The sequence below is a fragment of the Pagrus pagrus genome, assembly GCF_965226575.1.
Source record: "Pagrus pagrus genome assembly, chromosome: 15".
Lineage (NCBI taxonomy): Eukaryota > Metazoa > Chordata > Actinopteri > Spariformes > Sparidae > Pagrus > Pagrus pagrus.
Genome location: NC_140199.1, coordinates 24,417,554 through 24,439,943, shown reverse-complemented (window position 1 = coordinate 24,439,943; position 22,390 = coordinate 24,417,554). Strand labels below are relative to the sequence as shown.

Sequence of the window (22,390 nt, the reverse complement as noted above, 5' to 3'; positions counted from 1 at the left end):
GACCTGATGTTCCCACCATTCCCCCTGTAGGCACCGCGCCGCTCACAGCAACGTGCTGAGAATAAAAAAAAACAGAAGTCAAACCTGGAGATAAAGGATGCAAACAACAATACTACACTAACAATTATACACTTTCCAGGTTACTCTAGTTCTTGTTCTTGTTGTGCCATGCCTTAGGAAAACTTTTTTATGATATTGGTTTTATTATAGCCTTATCAAAGCTCTCACTCCTTGCGTGTGATAAGATTGGAGCATATTCCAGCACTGCCCTAAAAGCCTCTGAAGCATATATCTATATATTATACACAGAGACACTGTATTTACTTTCATGTTTACCATCAGTGTTTTAGAGTGTTACATTTTACTCCCAGGTGTGTATTTTTAAATTAACTGTCAAGGCTTTAGTTTGACATAGGCCTACTTTCTGTTATTAAATTGGACTCCCAATGCCTATTATAACTATAACAATTAAAAATGCACACGTATTTAATTGAGAATTTCTTTAACATGTTTGTAAGCATTACAGAAGCTGTCATAGTTTCAGTTTGGCATGCCAGCATTTTCTTGCCATCACAGCTCAATTTTCTGCCCAGTTCCAATGTGTTTATTTTTTTCTGCAGTGGCTGAAGGCTTTCACATTCCACTTCTATCAGTGACAGCTTCATTGAGACGGCCCATTTCTTTTTTTATAGTCCTAAACCAGTCTCTACCATCTGTCAGTCACACACTGACATCAAACCCTGACTCCTCCGTGGTCTGCTCCTTCAGAGAGCTTGGCAGGAGTGTTTTGTGTGTGCGTGTGTTTATGTGTTGGGATTGAGGGATCTCTCACAGTGGTGACAGCACTAGTTAGCAGTTAGATGGCGTTGTGAGAAGTGGAATTCTGAGAGCTGATTTTTCTGTTGACACAGAGGAACGAGGGTTAGAAAGTGGATACTACTGCCTGTAGCTCCTTTTCAGACATGCACCCCTTTACGTTAATGTGACAGCAGTTTAACATGTTTGAATAAACACCCATGTCACTTTTACTTGACAGTCTAGATGGTTGTTACATTTTCGTATCACTCTTAACACGACAAAAGTCTGAATTGAATGCTGTGGCAGAACAAGGTGTAGCATGAGAGAGAGAGAGATACGATGCACTTCTTGTACCGTCTTCTAAGGTTGTAATATCGAAATCAGTTAAATCATCAAGGAAAGAAAGCGTAGGAGACCCTCCTTTGGTAATAATCTGACCAACAGTCTCTCCATATATAGTTTTTCATTGTTTATTAATGCCCGCTGTGAAGATAAAGAAATGAATATCCAGCTAAATGTTTTACATACAGTACAGCATGAGAAAAAACAGGAATTAAACTAGTCTTAACTTAACGTTGTGTGGTTCAATTTTTGTTTACTGTCTGTTGAATTCTTATTAAACTGATGTGAAAATGCAGCAGTAGTTTCATGGTTAGCAGTGTTGGACAGCGTCCCTTAGGCTTACAATGATTTAAGGCTTTACAGTTAAAACAAGTTTTTAAAAATCAGTGATGCAGCCTGAGAAAGAAGAGAAAAAACTCTTCTTCCACACAGTCTTAACATTTTGAACACACACCTGATCGATCGATCACTCACTCACTCACTCACTCACTCACTCACTCACTCACTCACTCACTCACTCACTCACTCACTCAAACACACACACACACACACACACACACACACACACACACACACACACACACACACAGAACCATAGGGAAATGAGACACCAATTACAAAGAATTATGATGTTCAGTCTGCCCCCAGGATCCTCTATCTTGTGTCGTTATTTAACTTTCTCTGCCTCTCTCTCCCTCTTCCTCCCGCTCTCCTCAGATGTTCCTGACTGTATACCTCAGTAACAATGACCAGCATTTTACTGAGGTCCCCGTTACCCCGGAGACGCTGTGCCGGGATGTGGTGGAGTTGTGTAAGGAGCCAGGGGAGACGGACTGCCACCTGTCCGAGATGTGGCGTGGATCTGGTGAGTGACGGTTCCAGTCCTCCCAGTGTTATCCTCAACACGCATTGAGGAACATGAGCTTTTCAGTCACATGATGTTTTGGAATATGGCTATATCCCAAGGGACAGGAGTCACTGTGCAGACACTTGTTTGTCCTCTTCCTTTTAATTAGAAGGAAATTGCTTTTCTGAAGTCGGCCCTATATGGAGATTAGCTGTGTGGTCAACTGCCTGGTGATTTCTTTTTGAAGGGCTTATCTCTTTTGGGTCTGCAATGCAAATGAAGGCGAGCCCATAATCCCTGTAACAAACACAAGCATCTTCACATTTCTCAGGTGGGAGGGGCGAGGTTGAAGATTTCATGCCTTCCCGAATTTTCCCCATCTCTCATAGTCATGAGGTATTCAGAATCAGAACTCAAGGAGTCAGGCTTCGTAGCTGTTACCATGGTGATGCTGCCATAAGAGCAAAGAAAGTGCCAATTATTGTGTTTGAGTACTTCCACAAGTACGCTGAAAAGAGACTGCTAACTGCTGAAAAGATTGTCTCATTTTGCAGCCATTTTTCAGACTCACTGCTGACTCCCCTTGAAAACACAGCAGTAGCATTTTGAATACAATTTCTATGTAAAACTATTAATAACCCCCATTATTACAGTTGCTGATTTGTTTTGCCGTCATGCCGCTATAATAGATCAGCTTCATTGACCTCTACTTGACTGTAATGTGTCAGTCCATTTGTGTAATGAAATGGTCTTAAGCAGTTTGAAGAAAATGTCTGAGGAATAGCTGATGAGCCCTTTGGCTCCGTACCAGTGGGAATAATTGACAACACATCACAGTTGTTTTCCCCGAGGTCATTGCTCAGAAAGATCAACGAGATGCTGATGGCGCTGATGAAATGAACAGGGTTGGGACAGGATTCACAAAGCAAACATCACATGCACATCGACCTACATGGGTACTGTCACATGTTTTAACCTTGCTTAGCTTAATGTAGTAAGACTTTTCAGTATTGACTTTATGGGTGTGCTTTTGCCTCACACCTGAGCATTGACGTGTTTTTATGTTTTCCGTATGCAGAGCGAGCTGTAGGTGACGGGGAGAGGATGCTGGATGTGCTCCAACGATGGGGACAGCACAGGGCAGAGGTGCGCTTCTTTCTGCGTCACAATCGAGCTCCTAGCAGGGAATCAGGTAAGTGGCCATCTCCGGCACCCACCCCAACCACACGTAGTTTTGGATCATAAGTTGGACAAAAGAAGCACTTCAAAGACATCTCTTTGCCCCTGGAAATTGTGATAAGCATTTTTCACACATTTTTTACATCCTATAGACTAAACTACTTATCGATAAATTGTGAAAATAATCAGTTTAATCGATAATGAAAATAATCATTGGTCGCAGCCCAAAAAGTTGATGAAGCAGAAGCAAAGGTTTCCACGGTCGCTTTCTCTCACATAAGAGTCATGGTTTGGAGAAGTGCTGTCCTAAGAGAAAAGTCATTTGACACCAATGTAGTAAACTCCAGAGATGCCTGCAGCCTCTATAGATACACAACATCCCCTCCAGTGTTCAGCATTCATGAAAGGAACAGCCTGTTTCAGGCAGAGATTGAACCAAACAACCTCTTTTCTTACACTACAGAGGTTTGAAAATGGTACTCTTAAGACTGCCTTTATCCAGGAGGGGGTTTTATATTAGCAGGCTTCAAATCCTTGAACAAGTCTAATTTAGCCGTACTGGTGGAGGCCAGGCTGAACGCATGGTGTCCCAGCCCCAACGTCATAAGCCTGTTACTTTTCAGTTTTCTTAGGAACACAGAAAACTCTAGTATTTTGGTTGTGTGCTATCCTCTCAGCCCCCAGTTGCGTAACTAAGCCCTTTTTACCCCTCACAGCTTGAGTCTGGCCCAGGGATTAGATGGCTGTTTTCCCTTCCTGTTATCTTAGCCTGCTCTTGTTTTCCCACACTGTTAGCTTAGCTCTGCTCAGTCTTTGCAACACATTTCTGTAGTAGCTTTTACTATTAGTGAATTTTTATGAAGATGGGTACACTTTGCCTCCTGTTTCTGTGCTGTTTTTATTGTTTATGGAGACACTCAGTCCTACCTGTAGTATTAACTTAAGTGTTAAATGTTTACATTTCCTGGTGCCGAGCAGCCATTTTCTTTCTTAACAGGTCAGAGGACAAGATGTATTCTCTATAGAGTTAAGCCTGCTCAGTAACCATCGCTAAATATCATAATGTCACTAATGGAGGTTCAGCATGGTGTTCTGTTCACACTAACACTTAAACAGTGCATGTATTTAACATGTATACTTTATGTCAAGGGTCATCTAAAACCATTATGCAAGCTAAAGGGCTTTGGTCATGGGCCAAGGCTTTAAGGATGGGATCTGGATTGCCAGACTCCCACCCCCTGTGAAATGGTACTAGCATGATTGGATATAAGTGCATTCATGTACACAGACAAGCACATACACACACACAGTCGCCGCCAGACGGTTATGTATTAGGTTAAACCCTGAGATTATTGCAAGTCACAAAGAGCACTGATCCCAGTTGTTTCCCAGAGGAGCTAAATTCATTCAGCACTAGCCAGTCTGTTTAGTGTAGCTTTCTACTGATCTACACCCTCCTCTGCAGCAAGACCAGAGAGAGCCATACACCTAGGTGTGTACCCTTTGTTTGTCAGAGACAGTGACGGGCTAAAAGGCCAAGCGGAGGTTCCAGTCATTTTTCACAGCTGTCTGTAAAGGCCAGTAGTTTGCTCAGTATGCTGTTTCTTGGCTTGGACTAAACTGATGCAGTTGTTTTTAGATGAAACTCAACAGTAGATTGTGATGTCTGATGTCGTGTTCTCAGGTGGGTCAAGAAGCTCAGAGCCGAAGAGGAATGGAGTAAAGGGTCCTCCAGACAGAAGAATGGAGAATGGGGTAAGTTCTTATATCTTTTAAGTCTATTAGAAATGTGTTCAGCGGGATGTTCCATTTTTAAGGACAAAATCTGCCAGAAAAACGGGAAATATATATAGTCAGTTTCACATAGTATCCATACCTTTGTACACTCAGTGATTTTAGTTTGTATTTTTTTAAGAAGAACAAAAGTGTGGAACTGCTCTCACTTACCAGGCTTTTTACTGCACCTCAGTTGAATAGAATTACCCCTCATTTCCACGCAGCTCTGTGTACCTTTGCAAGCCGACCAGAAATCCATTCATTCCTGTGGGAACCTCCATGTTTCCGATGTGTTCGCAAAACCCCTCCTTATGTTTATATTTTGGTGCACTGAAAATATGAACTTTTGCAGTGGTTTCAGAAAGATTGAATGTAGACAGACATTATTGGTCCAGTTTTTGTCCCAGTGATACTTGTCACTCCCATGTCTGCGGTGGCATTTCCATCCATCAGAACACTAGGGGGCTCACTCTGTATATTTTACAGAATTATGGACACGAACGAGGAGTTACACTTATAGCTTCCATGGTTCATTTTAGCCAGAAGATGTTTTGATGCACTATCACCAGAAACCTCCATTTGTACCTAATTCCTGTCATGTGGGTCATAGAGACCATCTTGCGACTGGATTACACCAGTTGCGACTCCCATCAACATGTGCCTGTTCAGACCTGTGACTATTCAGTAGTTGCTGCATTACTACATGAAGCCACACCCATCTTCGAACTTGGCCTTCGCTTACACTATTGTGTCAGAAAGACATATAAACACCTGTCAGAATACTCAATATTGCTTGTGTTAGTTACAGCTACAAAAGGTGTCTAAAGGACCACAATTGATGACACACACACAGACTCACTTATTACCAGCCGACGCTATTCTGTAGTCTGGTATATTGATTGATGATTTGCCAGGGGTACCAGAGGGTACTAATTAATTTGATTAAAAAAAACACCCTGAAGTGTATAAATGCAAATAAAAAAATAATTATGGCATCATAACATGAACTGTTTAAATAATTATTAATTTGAGAATGTCACCTACTAGAATAAAAGTACTTTGAATCCTGAAATCCCAAGAAGTCCAATTTTGGTCCTCGTCTGCACATTTGTATAGGAAGTTAGAGGGATTTTGATGCTCCTCATTTGTCTGTTGCTGATTTTTTTGCTTCTCTGAATGCGTTTTCTTTTGTCCTTATCCTTGCCCAGGTGGCGACACCCCGCATGGACATGACTCTGGCCGAACTGCAAGAGATGGCTTCCAGACAGCAACAACAGATAGAAGCTCAGCAACAGCTCCTCGCTTCCAAGGTACATAAAGAAGTGCAAGATGAAAGGGGAGATGGGGAACAGGTAGAGAGATGGGTGGATACAGGGGGTGAAAAAGTGAAGTGATGGAGATGAAAGTAAAAGCCAGAGAAGAGACAAAATAATGGAGCAAGATTAAAGAGTGGGTTATTGGGAGAAAGTGGAGAGAAGGTACACAAAACAGCAGAACTAAAACAAGTCTAGAGCACTTATGGAACGGAAGACTTTAAGATAGAGTGCATGTGGAGGTTTTGATTGACAAGCGAGATAAATTGTTGATGGCTGCAGGTGTAGTGTTTATAATTTGAGAAGCCTGAGACTGCTGCCTGCCTTGGATTCTCACTGTGCAGGACTCCTCTGGAATTTAAAGATCTTTTTCACTTACTTATTACTTGATTTTCACTTGTCTCGAGATTTATTAGTGACTTTTACTGAAAATGTTTGAGAGAAAACAGGCGTGATATAAAATTAAATTCTTGGCTGACCAGTTTTCCTCCCACAAATTTTTTTGTTCCTGCTGAGGCACCTTAAAATGTTTCCGTTCTGCTGATTGCGACATAAGTACTGTCTTAAGATGACTTTAAAAAACTTGTGTCTTTCTCTTTGTTTCCCTCCCTTAGACATGCCCTACAGGTTGCAAACCTTTGCCCTTGACTCACTTATGCATTTCGATCAAAGCACTTATTGTACTGTGTGTATGCCTGAGGGTAATATAACAAACCTAGGAATGTATCTTCAGGCAGTCATGTAAACTTGCACACAGTTCAAGTAAGCAAACAGGCTTACCATCAGCACGTCACATAGTTTCACACAGTTCCAGGTAGAGACTGTGTTGTGCTCCTTTTAGAACCTGTTTGTAAGAGCTCTGCCACGTGCCAGTTCAAGACTGACTCTTGAGTTTGAAAACCCTAACACATTTTTCGCCACGCATGCTGATATAAAATGCAAGAAAACCATACTCGGCTATGGATTATGTAAGTTAACAGCGATGTGTTTGTTTAATTATGTTTCTGACCTTTGCTCCATGCTCACTTTTGCCTCTAAAGGAGCAGCGGCTGCGCTACTTGAAGCAGCAGGAGCAGCGTCAGCAGCAGCAGGCCTCTGAGCAGGAGAAGCTTCAGCGCCTCCGAGAGAACATCGAGAACCAGGAAACTCGGCTCAAGAAGGTCCGGGCCCTCAAGGGCCAGGTGGAGCAAAAACGCCTCAGCAATGGCAAACTGGGTAAGCTCATGGACTTGATGTCTGCTCGATATATTGTATGACCAGAAGCATGGACGATTTGTTTTTTATACATTAAGATGCAATGTCTGTCTATGACCTCCTGTCTTCATAATATTCTTTTCACCTCCCTCACCTCCCTCTCCAGTGGAGGAGATAGAGCAGATGAACAACCTGTTTCAGCAGAAGCAGAGAGAGCTAGTGATGGCTGCGTCCAAAGTGGATGAGCTCAACCGACAGCTGGAGTTGCTCAAAAATGGCAAAATGGACAACTTCCATGACAACCAGACCTCTGTGGCTGAACTAGACCGCCTCTACAAGGAGCTACAGGTGTGCAGAAATAACATTTAATAAATTCAACACCAAAAACAAATTGTAGCTCCAAAGACAACATGTGTTTTTAATGAGCACAAACATTTAACCATCTCCTGGTCCTAATGTCTTGTCCTTCTTGGTGGTCAGCTGAGGAACAAGCTCAACCAGGATCAAAACTCTAAGTTGCAGCAGCAGAGAGAGAGCCTGAACAAGCGCAACCTGGAGGTGGCTTCCATGGACAAGCGGATCAGTGAGCTTCGAGATCGACTGTGGAAGAAGAAGGCAGCGCTGCAGCAGAAAGAGAACTTGCCTGTAAGTATCATCACATATATGTAACATAAAAACATTAAAATGAACTGACTCAGAATCCCCTCGCGTATCATCCTCAGTATTTTGAGAAAGGTGTTCTCATAACTTTAATTGTTTGTGACTTTCTTACAATTTATCAGATCATTATTATTCATATCTGCAAATAAGTGATTGAAATGGTTTTGATCAGAGCTCCCCCTAGTGGCCTTATAATAAAGGCTGTTTGTATCTCTCTCTACCTCCGGAAGCCTCAGATGCCCTGGCATCCAGAGCTCACCCATGCCAACGTAAGGCCCCTTTACCTCATTATCTTCTGTGTGGGAAATCCTAGTGGCCCCCTCGCTCGAAGGAGTCAACTCCTATCCATCTTTTTTACATCCTTTTGATCTATCTGTCTGAGATAGCTGCTGGGGATTGATCATTGTTTCGATCATGTCACAGAGTTGAATCCAAGTTTACACTCACACTTCTTCGCTCAGCTGTGTTTTCAGTCCCTTTTGGCAAAAACAACTCCTGGAGATGAGAGAGAAGTAATAAGCGCAGGCTGACAGGCAGGAATGTCAGGGGAGATGCTATCTTTGCTGGCTGCACTCTTGACAGAAACAGGAAGAGGTGCATAACCAGTTTAATAAAGGAAAACAACCATCCTACTGAAAAACGTTTGCTTTTCAAAAACACATTTCATAATAATAAAATACATGGCGGTTATCAACACGTACTAGAACTTTGCAGAATGAACAATCAAATCTTTGTACAAGCTGTAATGAGTGTTAAGGTTTTGGTTCTGAGCTCGCTGCCTGGTGTCTCCCTGCTCCTGCACTCCCCTCTCCCCTTTCCAGGAGTTGTTTTGAACTCAGGTTGCCATGGGACTGTAAATAAGAGTCAACAGACTCGTCTCTGAAACAGACTGCAAAGAAGGAAAAGGAACATGCTCACTGCTTGAGGTCGAAAGCTTGTGTAGGGAGAGGAAGGATGTACGAAAACATAAGCATTGTGATTGGATGATTTTATGTTTTCATCCTTAAATAATGCACGTTATTTTTCTCTGTCCTTTATGCAGTCATTTTTTTAATCATGATTTCCTGATCAGGTCGACCTTCTCTCAGACTTAATAAGGGTGTTTCATTGGCCTTCATCATTAACTTTCTCTCTTTAAACCAAATTAACATTCAACCAATTAACCACAAAGATTGTTTTTAACTTTGTATTCTGTGCCATCAAAATGTTTTTTCTCTGTTATAGGTACCAAAATATGCTCCATTGAGGGCAGCGTGCAGTGTTTACTAAGCAAATGCAGTGTACAAGATCTAAAGTGGCCTATAAGTTAGAACATAAATAATAAATGTTAAAATAGAGATGTAACATATCCTTCTAAAGCTCTGCTGGAAGCCTTTTAGATAAATGAGCAACTTCCACCCCAATCCAACTTTAAAGAAGCCCAACTTTTCTTTTGATGCCAGTTGACATGTATACTAAAGTAGGAACAGAGCAGAGGAGTGTGTGTGCATGTGTGTTTGTGTTTGCGTGTGTGCGTATTTGAGATGAAGGCCTGAATAGGTCTCAGTGAGGAGGTGATTTACCCACACCCTGCCCGGAATCATAATGAGTAGGCCTTTTTCACACCAGCACAAAGACACACTCCATCCAAGCTGCTCTCTCCCCCAACCAAACAGCAAGTGTCCGTCTGACATCACCCGACAAGCACGAATAACCATACTGACTGAAGAGAGGTAGTCTGAGAGCTGCCAGCCCTGAGTCATCCCGCACCGTCTCAGTCACAGAGTTCAGGAAACACTTAGAAAAGGCGAATATAAGATACAAAAAAGGGGATTATTTGGTATTTTGAACTGCTGTTGCATGTTTGTGCTTTTGTTTTTTTCAAGAATGGCTATCCTGGTAAAGAGAGGGCTTCAAAAGACACTCATCTTCAGGTAACTAACTAGTATCAGAGCTGAACGTACAATATGTGTTTGTTGTCTTTCTGATCTGACCTCTTGAGTATGACTTGGCACATCAGATTCCATTAGTTTGTTTTCTGTTTCAGAGCCTTGACAGGCAAAGTGAACCATTTTCATCTTTTTCTAAAGGGACCGCTTGTCACAATGTCATCAGCTGTGGGATACATTTTTGTTGAGGGGTTGAGTTTTATTTTGAAAGACGGTTTAAGTATTGTTTACTGGGTTTTGAAAAGCATAAAGGCATTTGTTTTTTTTCTTTAAGATGTATCTTAGTTACCGTCTACTACCTAAAGGCTTTAAGAGGATTTGCTGTCTGTGTGGATTTTACTTTACCAGTCCAAGGGAGATAGGCCACATCTGTCTTAGCTGCTTTAAAATTACTGTACATTAAAACTGCATGATGTCATATTAAAACATGTTTTAGAGAGAGGACCATTAAAATGTGAGGGTTTTAATATTGTATAACTCTCCAATCAGCAACTGTAATTAAAGCATTTTCTTCAAGCAGTGTAGTTATACATGAGTTACTAAAACCAGAGACTGGTGAGCAATCTTAATACCAGGTTGAGTGGTTTAAGGCAGGACTCAGAAGAAGGGGATGTTTGTCCGTCATTCAAACATTTTGATCCAGAATAAAATATCCTAATTTCTTTGGTTGGATTAAAGAAGACTGCCTTACAAATCTTTAAACACTTCCATTCTAACCTGAGGAAATCCTTTTGATTTGAGTAACAATATGGCCTGTTTTGGTGCCACCTTCAGGCCAACATTGATATTTTTGATTTCTAAGAATGTTAAGGTTTTCTCACCATTTTTCATTCATTATCCATTTTTTTGTTGAGCAAAGAACATTATAGCCTTGAAGAGCTGCCATACAGTTTTAGTGTTGTTAAGTGCCTCAGTATTAAGACTAATGTCAGCATGCTGTGATATTCATCTCTCTCAACAATTTTTTTGTATCATTACCAAAACATCAGACAGACTTAGTTGCCGTTCAGTCTCTACATGATAATATCTCTGAGTTGTTTATCTCTCTACTCTGAAGTACTGTCACTGACCTATCAGCTTTCTCTTTTTTCTTTCTCTCCTATCCTGTCACTGTACAGCTGCCCTCCGATGGCCAAGCTGGACAGCAGTCAGGTCCGTCTCGCGTGGCAGCGGTCGGCCCATACATCCAGTCGTCCACCATGCCCCGAGGCCCAGTGAGGCACGACCCGCTTGTAAAACCAGCCTACCCAGACGGTACCGCCACTCTCCCAGCCCACGACCCACAGAGCAAGGCCGGCACAGGTGAGCAACCAGAGCAACGCACCGTCTGCAGCCTCTCACCTCTTAATTTAAGCCTTTTACTCTCTGCCAGGTTGTGGCGCGACCTGGCAGCAGGCCTTCACTTAGTTCATTCTGTCAATTTAGACATTAGTTAGTCAGCTAAATTTTGCGATTGCTGAGTTTGCTACAGCTCACTCAGTAGCAGAGTTATAAAATAAAGCTTGATCGTCAGCTCGCAAATTGTAAGGAAACAATTAGCAAAGAGTCCTCAGTTACTGTTCCCTTTGTTTCTTTATGTATGTCACCATGGAGTTGGGAACATTTTTCGTTTTTTTATTGAAATGTGACTGTCCTGCCTCAATCAGGAGCAGAGGAGTCTGGGACACCTGCTGGTTGTGATGTCACTCTGAGCTCAGAAGGTAGCTAGTTACCTCCTGGATGGTGTGTTGTGATGTAGTATTGCAGAGCCTGAACATCACAATCTTATATTCGCTCTCTTGACATTTTCTGAAATACTTGTGATGTTTTGCAGTGAGTGAACCAGTTTTTTTTTTTTGTTTTTTGCTGTGACGTGTGTCTGTATGTCATTCTTTAGATTAGCTGACACTATACTAGTATTAGGTGTGTGTGTGTGTGTATTTTTACACAGGGAAAATAACAAATGTTTTAAATGAATGCTCACTGTAGTCATACTCAGCTTTCAGCTTTCAGCATTCAGCGGTTGTCTTTGCTGGCTGATTCATATTCACACTCAGCATCTTGGGCCTTGTAATCAAAAAAATTCACTGGTGAGCATCGATTTACAGAGAGAGACATATTTCAGTCAGTCCTGACTTCTTTAGAGAACTGCTGCTGAAAAATCCAGATTTGAAAGTAAAAGGAAAGTCGGGCATGTCCTGATATTTATTTTGAACACACACAGCATGCCTAATCGAAAAGTTTTATCAGAATAACTTCTTTGCACAACAAACTAAAGACAAATTAAAAAACTAAAATAAGTTACGTTTTAGATATGGTATGGAGTAATCTGTTGTTGCACCAGCAGCACCCTTTCCCCAAGGACTGCAGTAGCATGTGTGCTGTGTAATTGATGGGAACAAAGTCTGGCCAAACCACTGACAGACAAGAGCAACACATCCCATTTAAAGATATTCTTTGTGCTGTCCTCTACGCAGTGATTCTTTGTCATGTGCTTCATCTGTAGACTCGCTCTCTTAGCCCTAAATCAGTCCCCCAGTGGATAGTGGGCCAGCAGTGCGCTTCATGTTATTAAAAATGAATGATCCGACCAAAATTAGTCATTACAAAACAACAGCAGAAGGGACACCCCCTCTCCCTCCTCATACCCTCCCTCACCTCATCACCGGCTCATGTTTTCCTATTTAAAGCAATTCCATATCCAGGAAGCAAAAGAAACAGGCTTTTCCCAGTCTGTCACGATCTTGCACGCAATTATTTCTGCATGCTGAGTTGATTTGCAGTATGGGAAGAAGAGAGATAGAGATGGGCGGGGATGCAGAGGATTCTGCTCTTAGTATACACCCATACCCAGTTCCTCTCTAGCAGGGACTTTCTGCTTAGTACCAGGCAGGCTCCTGGGGGTTGTGCTGGTCTCTGTGTGGCCCCTCAGGGGGGCCCCTGCCTGGACCCAGCCAACAGCATGTCTAGAGCAAAGGGAGATCTGGAGCTCTAAGGCTACTTTGTTTTTTCTTGTCTTTCGAATGCATCTTCCTCAGAAGCCATGTTCTTGCTTAAGCCTCTGAAAGAGCTTCGGGCTAAGAGAAAAGGTACACACTTGTGTTTGTGTGCGTGCGTGTGTGCTTTTCAGCAGCTTTGTTTCGATATGTTTATTTTTCATGAGAGTGATTCTCACTGACAAAGATGAAAAGATAAGATGTTTTCATCATTGCTTAGCTGGATCTTTGGTCCTGTATGCTTGTTTTGCTGCTGTTTGTTAAAGCGTGTTTGTTGAGCTTTCTCCTCAGTTATTTTTCTGCCGCTCCTAAATGGGTCAGTTGGAACAAATACATAACCTTCAGCTGAACTGACATTCTGTGTGGATTCTGACCAACCCAATCAAGTCTCGTTGGCTAAATCTGCGTGTTTGTTGGTGTATTTCTACAACACTTCTTGAGTATTTTAGTGAAGTCTTCAGGCACTGCGATGGAATTCAATCATGTTTTACGTTGTTTGATGTGATGCTAATCTCGCTAGTTGCAAGAGCTGCATGCTTTTGTGGCTCAGCTGACTGTGGATGTTGGCGGACATGCGTGGCCACTGGCTGGGTCTTAGTCAGTCAACCAAAAACAAATGATGAGTAAGGAGGGAGGCAAAATGCAACAGAATACACACACAGAGTCACAATAAGAGATGAAGATAGTTTCTACTGTGTGCCTTTTTTATCTTTATTTCTGTGTAAAATCGTGTATTACTTTCTAACATTTAAACACTCCTTGCCTCTCTTTCTCTTCTTCTGTCCCTCCTCTCCTGCGGGTCCCCCAGGCCTTCAGCCATCCAAGCTGGCAGACTGGGGCTCTTCTGGTCCAGAATCCAACACTAACGGTCATGGTCCAGCTTCAACACTGCCACGAATGACCTCACACTCCAACTCTAACGCAGAACAAGGTAAGAGACAAAAACACATGCAGCGTTTCCACAGAAGCTCTCTTGCAATCCCTACCTGTAACTTTGAAAACAGTAACTGTTGCAAAGCTTTCAAAGGGGCTTTTGTCCTGTCTTTATATGATTCACACTGTCTGAACATGAGATGAAACTGATTACTGTCTCTACATGTGGTTTCTGGATAGATGAGACGGAGCTGAAGAGGGACAGGAAAGTGCGTCCATTTTCCATGTTTGAGCCAACAGAGGTTCCCGCCACCTCCCTCCGCAAAAACCAGAGCAGTGATGACCTGGTCAGGGATGCTCAGGTGAAACAAAAAACACTCAATCAGAAAAAATAAAAAAATCAGCAATCAGATCTGTTTATTTCCAACAGGAATACTCCCTGGCATCTAAATTGTTATCTCTCTCTCCTCTCACCTCTCCAGGCTGCTCCCAAAGGTCCAGTCAAGGTGCCTCCTCCTGTCCCCACCAAACCGAAAGGCCCTAATGTCGTGCCCTACGGCAAGGCAGGACTCAACACGGGCACATTCCCTAAAGCCAAGCCCCACAGCCAGCAGCCTCAGGCTGCCCAGGGCCGTGCCCCTCTCCCACCCTCACAGAGCCAGACACTCCCCTTACCCTCCAAGCAAGACACTCCACCTGCAGCTACGGTACGACCATTTACCCCAGAGCTGCCCAACTCCAAAGACTCCAGCATGAGTAAACCCCAGACCTTAGCGGCCAGCTCCATTTACTCCATGTACACGCAGCAGCCTGGCTCAGCGAAGCCCTTCCAGCCTGGTGTGCAGGGCGCTCTCAACAGGTCTCAGAGCCGCACCAACGGATTTGTCAGTGGTAAGAATATCCAGTTTTTTAATTCAGTGTCTGAACAGTGTTGATGAGCTGACACAGATAAGTGTAGTCATTCTCCTTTCCTGGATATAAAACTTACAGAAGTAGTCTGTCAGGTCATAAACACATCCTTTATCTTTGTTCTTTGACGTTGTCTTACTGATCAATCTGACCTCACATCTGAGAGGATCCTGTCTTAGAACAAGCTTCGGTTGCACAGTACATTTAGACATACATGCTTTAATAGATCCATTAATATTACATGTAAAAATAAAATAAAAACCATTGAGTTAGAAGATAAATCCTCCGTAATACACAAAATCAATTATCTGTACACATACCAATCTTCAGTTTTACATATAAGCCTCTGAACTCAGTATCTGTAGGCTAATGCTGGAGTAAAAAACAAGGTATATCAAATCTATCAGATATGATAAAGGGTAAAGAGAAGTTGTAGTAGTGTAGTTTCACCCAGGATATATTCACTATAAGGTAAATTCACCCTGCTGCTGTTCTCTTCAGCATACTCAACAAGAAAATATTCACACGCCATTGACCAGAGGAGCAGCTAGAGAGGCTAAGCCATCTGTTACATGCTCTCTTTATTAACACCATCACAGGCAACCGTACCTGCTGCTTCTGACTGGAAGTGTGGAAATGACATTTTTGGCCTCACTCTGAATCTGTTGTAAATATTTTCATGTAATCCACACTAGTTCTCTAAGAAGGATATAATAGAATTTTGTGAATACATGTAGAGGACAAAACAGGTCATCAAAAGATGTCATCCATTATACAGCTATTTAGACTGACTTGTTCTTTCATTTATAAAAACAAAAACACTATACTTTTCTGATTTCAGCATTACTAGTAGTAGGTTATGTGGGTGTGCAGCTCTTAATGTCTTGTAGCTTCAGTTCAAGATAAATTGCCAGAATAGTATTTCAAGTCCATCCATAATTGATATTCCTGTCAGATGAACGTTCTTGACCAATGTTGCCTTGAAGCAGTAATTTATGTTTAATGCAAAAATGCCTTCCAGCAGCAGGTTCGGAAACTGGTACAAGCTAGCCTTCATCACAGCCCTAAAAAACACAGGCAGAGTCAGAGAGAAAAATATCTTGTTTTAACGGTGATAAAGTGTAAAAATTCACCCGTTTCGAACCCTGCTCTGCTTTTCTTATGTTGCTGAACTGAAACAACGTTCATTGGCTGCTTAAGGTGTTTTCTCCGTCTTAACTCTTGTTTCCTGTCTTTGTTTATAGTGTATGGAAAACCAGTCATCCCCAGTGGAGGCTCCCTCCATCCAGAGAACCCTTACCTGGAACGCCGCTCCCCTGCCCCAGAATCTGAGGTAGACCACAATGGAGCCAACAATGTGGGTCCGAGCCCGTCTGAGGGCCACCAACCAGAAACAGAGCGCATCCCCCGGCCCCTCAGCCCAACCAAGCTACTTCCCTTCATTTCAAACCCCTACAGGCATCAGAGTGATGGTGACCTGGAAGCCCTGAGAAAGAAGCTCTACAACGCCCCGAGGCCCCTGAAGAAACGCAGCTCCATCACTGAACCAGAGGGTCCTGCAGGGCCCAACATTCAGAAACTCCTCTACCAGAAGACCACACTAGCAGCTATGGAGACTGTGACTACTCCAACCACCCCAACATATGCTGGTGAAGCAGAAAGGGCAGCAGAGGGATCTGCGGGGTCACAGATTCCAAGTGCAGAGAACCACCCATCAGAGCCAGGACAGACTCTAGAGGGAGGACAACTCTCATCTCATATCCCAGGTGCTAATTTCCCGACTCCGGCCCCCACTGAACAAACCAAACCACCTTTAGCCATTCCAGAGAGCGATGACATTATCCCCCCTCCTCCTCCATCCCACCCACCTCCCAGGCCAGATGACGCTCTTTTCCCACCACCACCCCCTGCTGGCTTGGAGGACATAATGCCCAACCTGCCCCCTCCACCTCCAGAGGGCTTCCTGGAAGAGTTCCCTCCCTACCCACCACCCCCATACCCCAGTGGAGCAGAGCAGGACAGCTTGGGAGAGGACACCTTTAACATGAAGGCACCTGAGGTCACCGGCCAGGTCACTCTTCCACCGGTACGAATCACCATCTTAAACTGCTGAATCACAGTTGATATGTGGATCTCTTTATGGCTGTAAAGATCCGTTCATTGAGTGATAGAACAAGTCACTTTAGTATTGACTTCCCTTGTTTGCTTTTGTGGTACATGTAGTTTTAAATCCCCTCACATGTTTGTTTGTTTGTTCGTTCCACAATGGCAGGTCATGAGTTACAGTCAGTGCACATTCTACTTCATAATGACCTGCCTGTAAACAGCAATGCCCTGGTCTGATGTTATATAATTAGATAATCCTTATCAAGTACTTCTATTGTTTCTGGAGAAAATGGGCCTTATTCTGCTTACACTAAGCGGATACCTACCCCACGTTCGCCCCATTTACATAAACGCACTTTGTGTTAAAAATAAACACCAGTTTACATGTTCTTGTTGTTAAGCTCTTGGTGAAAGGTTTCATGGTGGGGCGGCAGGTTTACCCCAAAAGGACAAACCAATAAGAAATCAGTTATATGACCCATTTCCCCCCCTTTTGTCACGTCCATTTGAGACCCATTTGGTTGCATAACCATGGTTTTAGAGAAATGAATGTGTTTCTTACGGCTTATGCTGATAAACTGGATTAGCAATGCACTTAGAGCTGGAAAACAACTCCCCCTCTTCGCTCAGTTTAGATTGAACACAACGGAGAGTGGACGCTTTCACCTCAGCAGGACAGACTTCAGGATTAGACTGCAGTCTCACATCTTAGATTTTATCATCTATGTTGTGTAATGGCTGTTTTAAGATAATTTGAGTGACACACGATCATGTTTGTGTCTTCAGGGAAAGAGGACCAACTTGCGAAAGCTCGGCTCTGAACGCATTGACCACAGCATGAGAGTGAAGTTCAACCCGCTGGCTCTGCTGCTGGACTCGTCTCTGGAGGGAGAGTTTGACCTGGTCCAGAGAATCATCTATGAAGTAAGACATTTTCTTTCCCTTTTCTATAAATTTAAACATTTCCTAAATATGATTTCTTTAAGTAACTGCAATTGTATCAGAAATTTAGATTAAAAATATCTTTAAGTAGTCTTGACATCTCTTCCCTTGTAATTTCTCGATCACAGGTGGAGGATCCCAGTCTGCCCAACGATGAAGGCATCACTGCTCTACACAATGCTGTCTGTGCCGGACATACAGAGATCGTCAAGTTTCTGGTTCAGTTTGGCGTCAATGTCAATGCTGCTGACAGTGACGGCTGGTAAGTTCACCACTTAAATAAAGCATTTTTGTATTCGAGCCTCAGACAAGTCACAGCTCTCATAATTAGTCTGCATGTTTGATTTGTTTCGACTCAAATCTGAACAACTTAGAACATGAGACACTAGAGCTGCAAAGATTAGTTGATTAGTCAATCAAAATTAGGCCCCAACTATTTTCACAACCAATTGATTGTTTCAGTCATATTTCAAGCAAAAATATCAAACATTTGCTGGTTCTAACTTCTTAAATGTAAGTATTTGCTCATTTTCTTCATGTCTGATGGTAAATGAAAATGTCTTTGGTTTTTAACTGTTGGTTGGACTAAAGAAGCCACTTTGACTTTTTATTGACTAAGCAATCAATCGTGAAAATAATTAGCAGATTAATTGATAATGAAAATAATAGTTAGTTGCAGCCCTAGCTCAAAGTATACCCACCAAAATCCAGTCATTAAATTCAGTATTTTGACAGTCTCACTCTTTAACAGTTAGTGTTTCTCTTCACACTTCTCAAATTGTCCTCTCTTCTTCCTCCTCATCTAACATAGGACACCTCTACACTGTGCTGCATCCTGCAACAATGTGCAAGTGTGCAAGTTCCTGGTGGAGTCCGGCGCAGCAGTGTTTGCTATGACTTACAGCGACATGCAGACGGCAGCTGATAAATGTGAAGAAATGGAGGAGGGCTACACTCAGTGCTCTCAGTTCCTCTACGGTCAGTGAAAGCTATTTCATTATCTTAGATTTTTTTGTTTTTTCACTATATGTTATGCATGCTATGTTCCTTTTAATTTTTAATTGTATTATCTCCACTAAGTCTTTGTGTGCTGATTATTTTTCTGTTATTTTACTCGTAGGTGTGCAAGAGAAGATGGGCATCATGAACAGGGGTGTGGTCTACGCTCTGTGGGATTACAGTAGCGAAAACCCTGATGAGCTGTCGTTCCGCGAAGGAGACTGCATGACCATCGTCCGCAGAGAAGATGAGGACGAGATCGAATGGTGGTGGGCGCGCATGGGCGACACTGAGGGTTACATTCCCCGCAACCTCCTTGGGGTGAGTCGTGGGTTACTGAAACTGTAGTGATGATAAGATTATTAAATTCAAGTGGAAGCATTTATGTACAAATGTGTGATGTTGACATGTCTTCTTGTTGTCTCCAACAGCTCTACCCAAGAATAAAGCCAAGACAGAGAACCTTGGCTTAAAATACAAAGATCCCTGCACATTCCAGTCTGCCAGAACTCTCCAAAACACACTCAAACACACATACAGGCTTTAACAGACTGGGGAAGAGAAGGACACTGCTGAAATGAAGAGACAAGGACAGACCAAACAATATGAAGGATCAACTATAAACTCTTTCTGGCACTTTTTTTCTGTATCTACATCAGAGAGGTTTCCCCCTCTCTTATTTTTCCAGGCCACACTGTGTACTGTGTACTTACGACACTATTGGCATTGTTCTTCCTTTATTCCACTGTTTTTGTTGTTTTTGTAATTAGTGTCTGAAACTATTTCTAAAGTGACAGAAGCTCAAATGTTGGGATGTAAATGGAACAAGCAGTATTTTTTATTGCTAGAAAGTGATTTTTACACTTTTCAATAGTCTTTTAAAACTTGTTTTCCAGGCTATTGGTTATTTTCTAACACACTTGGAGCTCTACTGTACATCGCATGAGGTGAATGAGTGGACGATGATGATGATGATGATGATGATGATGATGATGATGATAATGTTGTTGTTGATGATGTTGAAATGCTCTATTACCATGACAATCTTTGGGGGCTTGTTTCTCATCATCTGTGTTGAGTGACTGCGCCTCTGTATAACTGCACTGGAGCTGTAAAGTTTCAGCTGTGACCACCACTGTTCTGGCTGAGGAAATGATTGGTTGAAAAACTGTGATGAAGCTTTTGATTGATCTATTGCTGTTCATTCTGTGGTCTATGATACCCACAAAGCCAGTCTGCTTTCCTTCACTGGTGCATGGTTGAGATGCCATAGATAACTGTGTATACATGTATTTCTCTCACAGAAACTAGTGAAACATTACTGTAGGAATGATATTGTTCTGAAAATGGACTTAAGAAACCCTTTGATAAAGAAGGAGACGTCATGCAGTATGAATTTTAATATTTTGTTACAGCCATTCCACAACAATACAGTAATGTCAGAAGGCAGAAAGAAGGCTGGACTTTTTGTAGTGATCAGTAACAGATGACACACTGTGTTGTCAAGTCAGACAATTTCTAAGTCAAATCAGAAAATCAGATTTAAAAAAAAAAAGATGGAACTTGTACTTATGAGTTCCCAAAAGTCAACTCATCACATATCTCTGTCAATGCAGATGTATTTATTTTTGTTACTTTTTTCTTTAGCCCTTTTGTCAGAACTATAACCACAGATGTAGTATTTCAAACATTTACAATAAAATACTTTGTACTCAGTTTACGTTGTCTTCTTTAATCCAATTCTCTTAGTATTGTGACAAAGGTGAGTAGAAGCCAGTTTCATTTTAGACCACATTGTAAATGTGGGTATCTCCATGCAAATTGTTCATTTAACCAGCGTTGGCTGCCCTCTGCTGGACAGACAGTGACATGTTCGCCTTCCACAGATTTAACTCAAATGTGAAAGGAGCCTGTGGTGGGAGCAGGTTATAAAACAATATGTGTTACAGTATAAAACTTGATTCAGGCACACATGAAAAGTGAAACCTGACCATTTTATTTTTAGTACTACTGTGCTGTAGACCACACTGAGCTCATTGTTTGTGCAGTAGGTTGTATACTATGGAATGACTTGATATCAGATATTTATGATAGCTTGTTGTGTTACAGTATATCACTCAGTGGGGAAAGAGTACTTTAAATCTTAAAAAAAGTATGAGTACAGTTACATTACTGAAATGTAACTCAATTTCAAGTTAAACTACTGGTATTAAAACAACTAACACTTCTGGTATTAGAATAATCAAGTATAAATAATTATTCTCAAATGCTACTCAGATTATAAATTACTTTTTGACTTGACCTTTTATTGGTTACTGTTTCTCCAAATCTGAAAGTTGTGTGTTTTTTGTCTATATGTGAGGGTTTTAAATGGCCCGCTGGTGATCAGATAGCAGCTGAAACATATAATTAGTTCAAATTCAACTCAATACACAATTATGATTATGAAAGTAACTAAGTAGATTACACGATGCAAGGCATACTTAAGTACAAGTGAGATAACAAGCTTGAAAGAATACTGCAAGTGCCCCAAAATTACATTATTACAGTAATTTGAGTGGTTGTAATTAGTTACTTTCACTCCTGGTGTTAATGATATGATTACGTGTCATTTGTGAAAAAACACTTTCTCTTCCAGTGTCACCAGATCAACACCAGAGCAGGTGAATACGCTGACAGAGGATGTTGTGGAGGGAATGGTGCACACAAAATTGAGCTTGACAAAGGGGGAAAACATGCAAGAATTAAGCAGCTGAACCTTTATTTGAGGTACAAATTGGTCTAAATTAATAGAAAAATTAGCCTGTAAGTCAGTAGTGTTTGCACTGCTGAATGGCTGTAAACATGCAGTATATTGAGAACTGAGACTTTTACAGTGAATTTTCATGGAGTCTCAGATTTTTTGATCATCTGACAGTTATTAGTGGCAATGCATCTTAAACTCATCTAGCTCCCACGTATTTATTACTGTATAACTGTTTTGGTGATTTAAAAGTTTAGCTGCCTACTTGTCAGCATTGAAAAAGAAATAACAGTTCAGAGTACAGCTGGGTCGGACCTTTTTTTTCTAAGTCTTGAATCTTGACTGAGTGCCTTTTGTGTTTGCAGCTTCAGCTTAATCAGCTTATCAATAGTACCTTGTTTATTTCATTATAAGCACAGAATTGCATGTCTTGAAGTTAACCTATTTATTTTTACTGTGGACCCATCAATGCCAAAAAGAGCTATCATTAATTTTTAGGGTTATTTGGCATTCTAGTCGGGCAGCGTGTCATTTGCTGTGTTCAGTAACAGGACAAACGACGAGACAGATGTTTTTAATTAGCTCAAACAGGTGTTCCATATTGCATTAATTATGTTTTTGCCAGAGCCAGAACAAAATAACATTGTTAATGAACACTGGAGATTGTGTTTGTGTCCTTGAAGAAAAAGCAGTGGAGACATTAAAGAATGTTCTCATTTGTATTCACTGCCCCTAGACTAAATAATGAGAGTATTGCTGAATATTAACTTAATTTCTGTTTAATTAACTTGTTCAAAATGAGAACA

General features: G+C 41.7%; 1 protein-coding gene across 2 annotated transcripts in view; it reads left to right on the top strand.

Annotated features, from left to right (window-relative positions):
* Positions 1 to 20,557, top strand: part of tp53bp2a (tumor protein p53 binding protein, 2a) — a 32,761-nt gene extending 12,204 nt beyond the window's left edge. Inside the window, exons 3-20 of one of the 2 annotated variants that reach the window (XM_084375608.1) lie at positions 1,858 to 2,005; positions 3,066 to 3,179; positions 4,851 to 4,921; positions 6,151 to 6,252; positions 7,296 to 7,470; positions 7,616 to 7,797; positions 7,930 to 8,094; positions 9,975 to 10,022; positions 11,156 to 11,339; positions 13,821 to 13,943; positions 14,126 to 14,247; positions 14,368 to 14,776; positions 16,039 to 16,880; positions 17,687 to 17,824; positions 17,971 to 18,104; positions 18,654 to 18,820; positions 18,963 to 19,162; positions 19,273 to 20,557. In XM_084375608.1, coding sequence (XP_084231734.1) covers positions 1,858 to 2,005; positions 3,066 to 3,179; positions 4,851 to 4,921; positions 6,151 to 6,252; positions 7,296 to 7,470; positions 7,616 to 7,797; positions 7,930 to 8,094; positions 9,975 to 10,022; positions 11,156 to 11,339; positions 13,821 to 13,943; positions 14,126 to 14,247; positions 14,368 to 14,776; positions 16,039 to 16,880; positions 17,687 to 17,824; positions 17,971 to 18,104; positions 18,654 to 18,820; positions 18,963 to 19,162; positions 19,273 to 19,314 — 3,366 coding nt within the window. In that variant the 3' untranslated portion in view covers positions 19,315 to 20,557. The remainder of the gene's footprint in view (positions 1 to 1,857; positions 2,006 to 3,065; positions 3,180 to 4,850; positions 4,922 to 6,150; positions 6,253 to 7,295; positions 7,471 to 7,615; positions 7,798 to 7,929; positions 8,095 to 9,974; positions 10,023 to 11,155; positions 11,340 to 13,820; positions 13,944 to 14,125; positions 14,248 to 14,367; positions 14,777 to 16,038; positions 16,881 to 17,686; positions 17,825 to 17,970; positions 18,105 to 18,653; positions 18,821 to 18,962; positions 19,163 to 19,272) is intronic. The other variant, XM_084375609.1, reaches the window with a different exon arrangement.
* Positions 20,558 to 22,390: the final 1,833 nt, after the last annotated feature.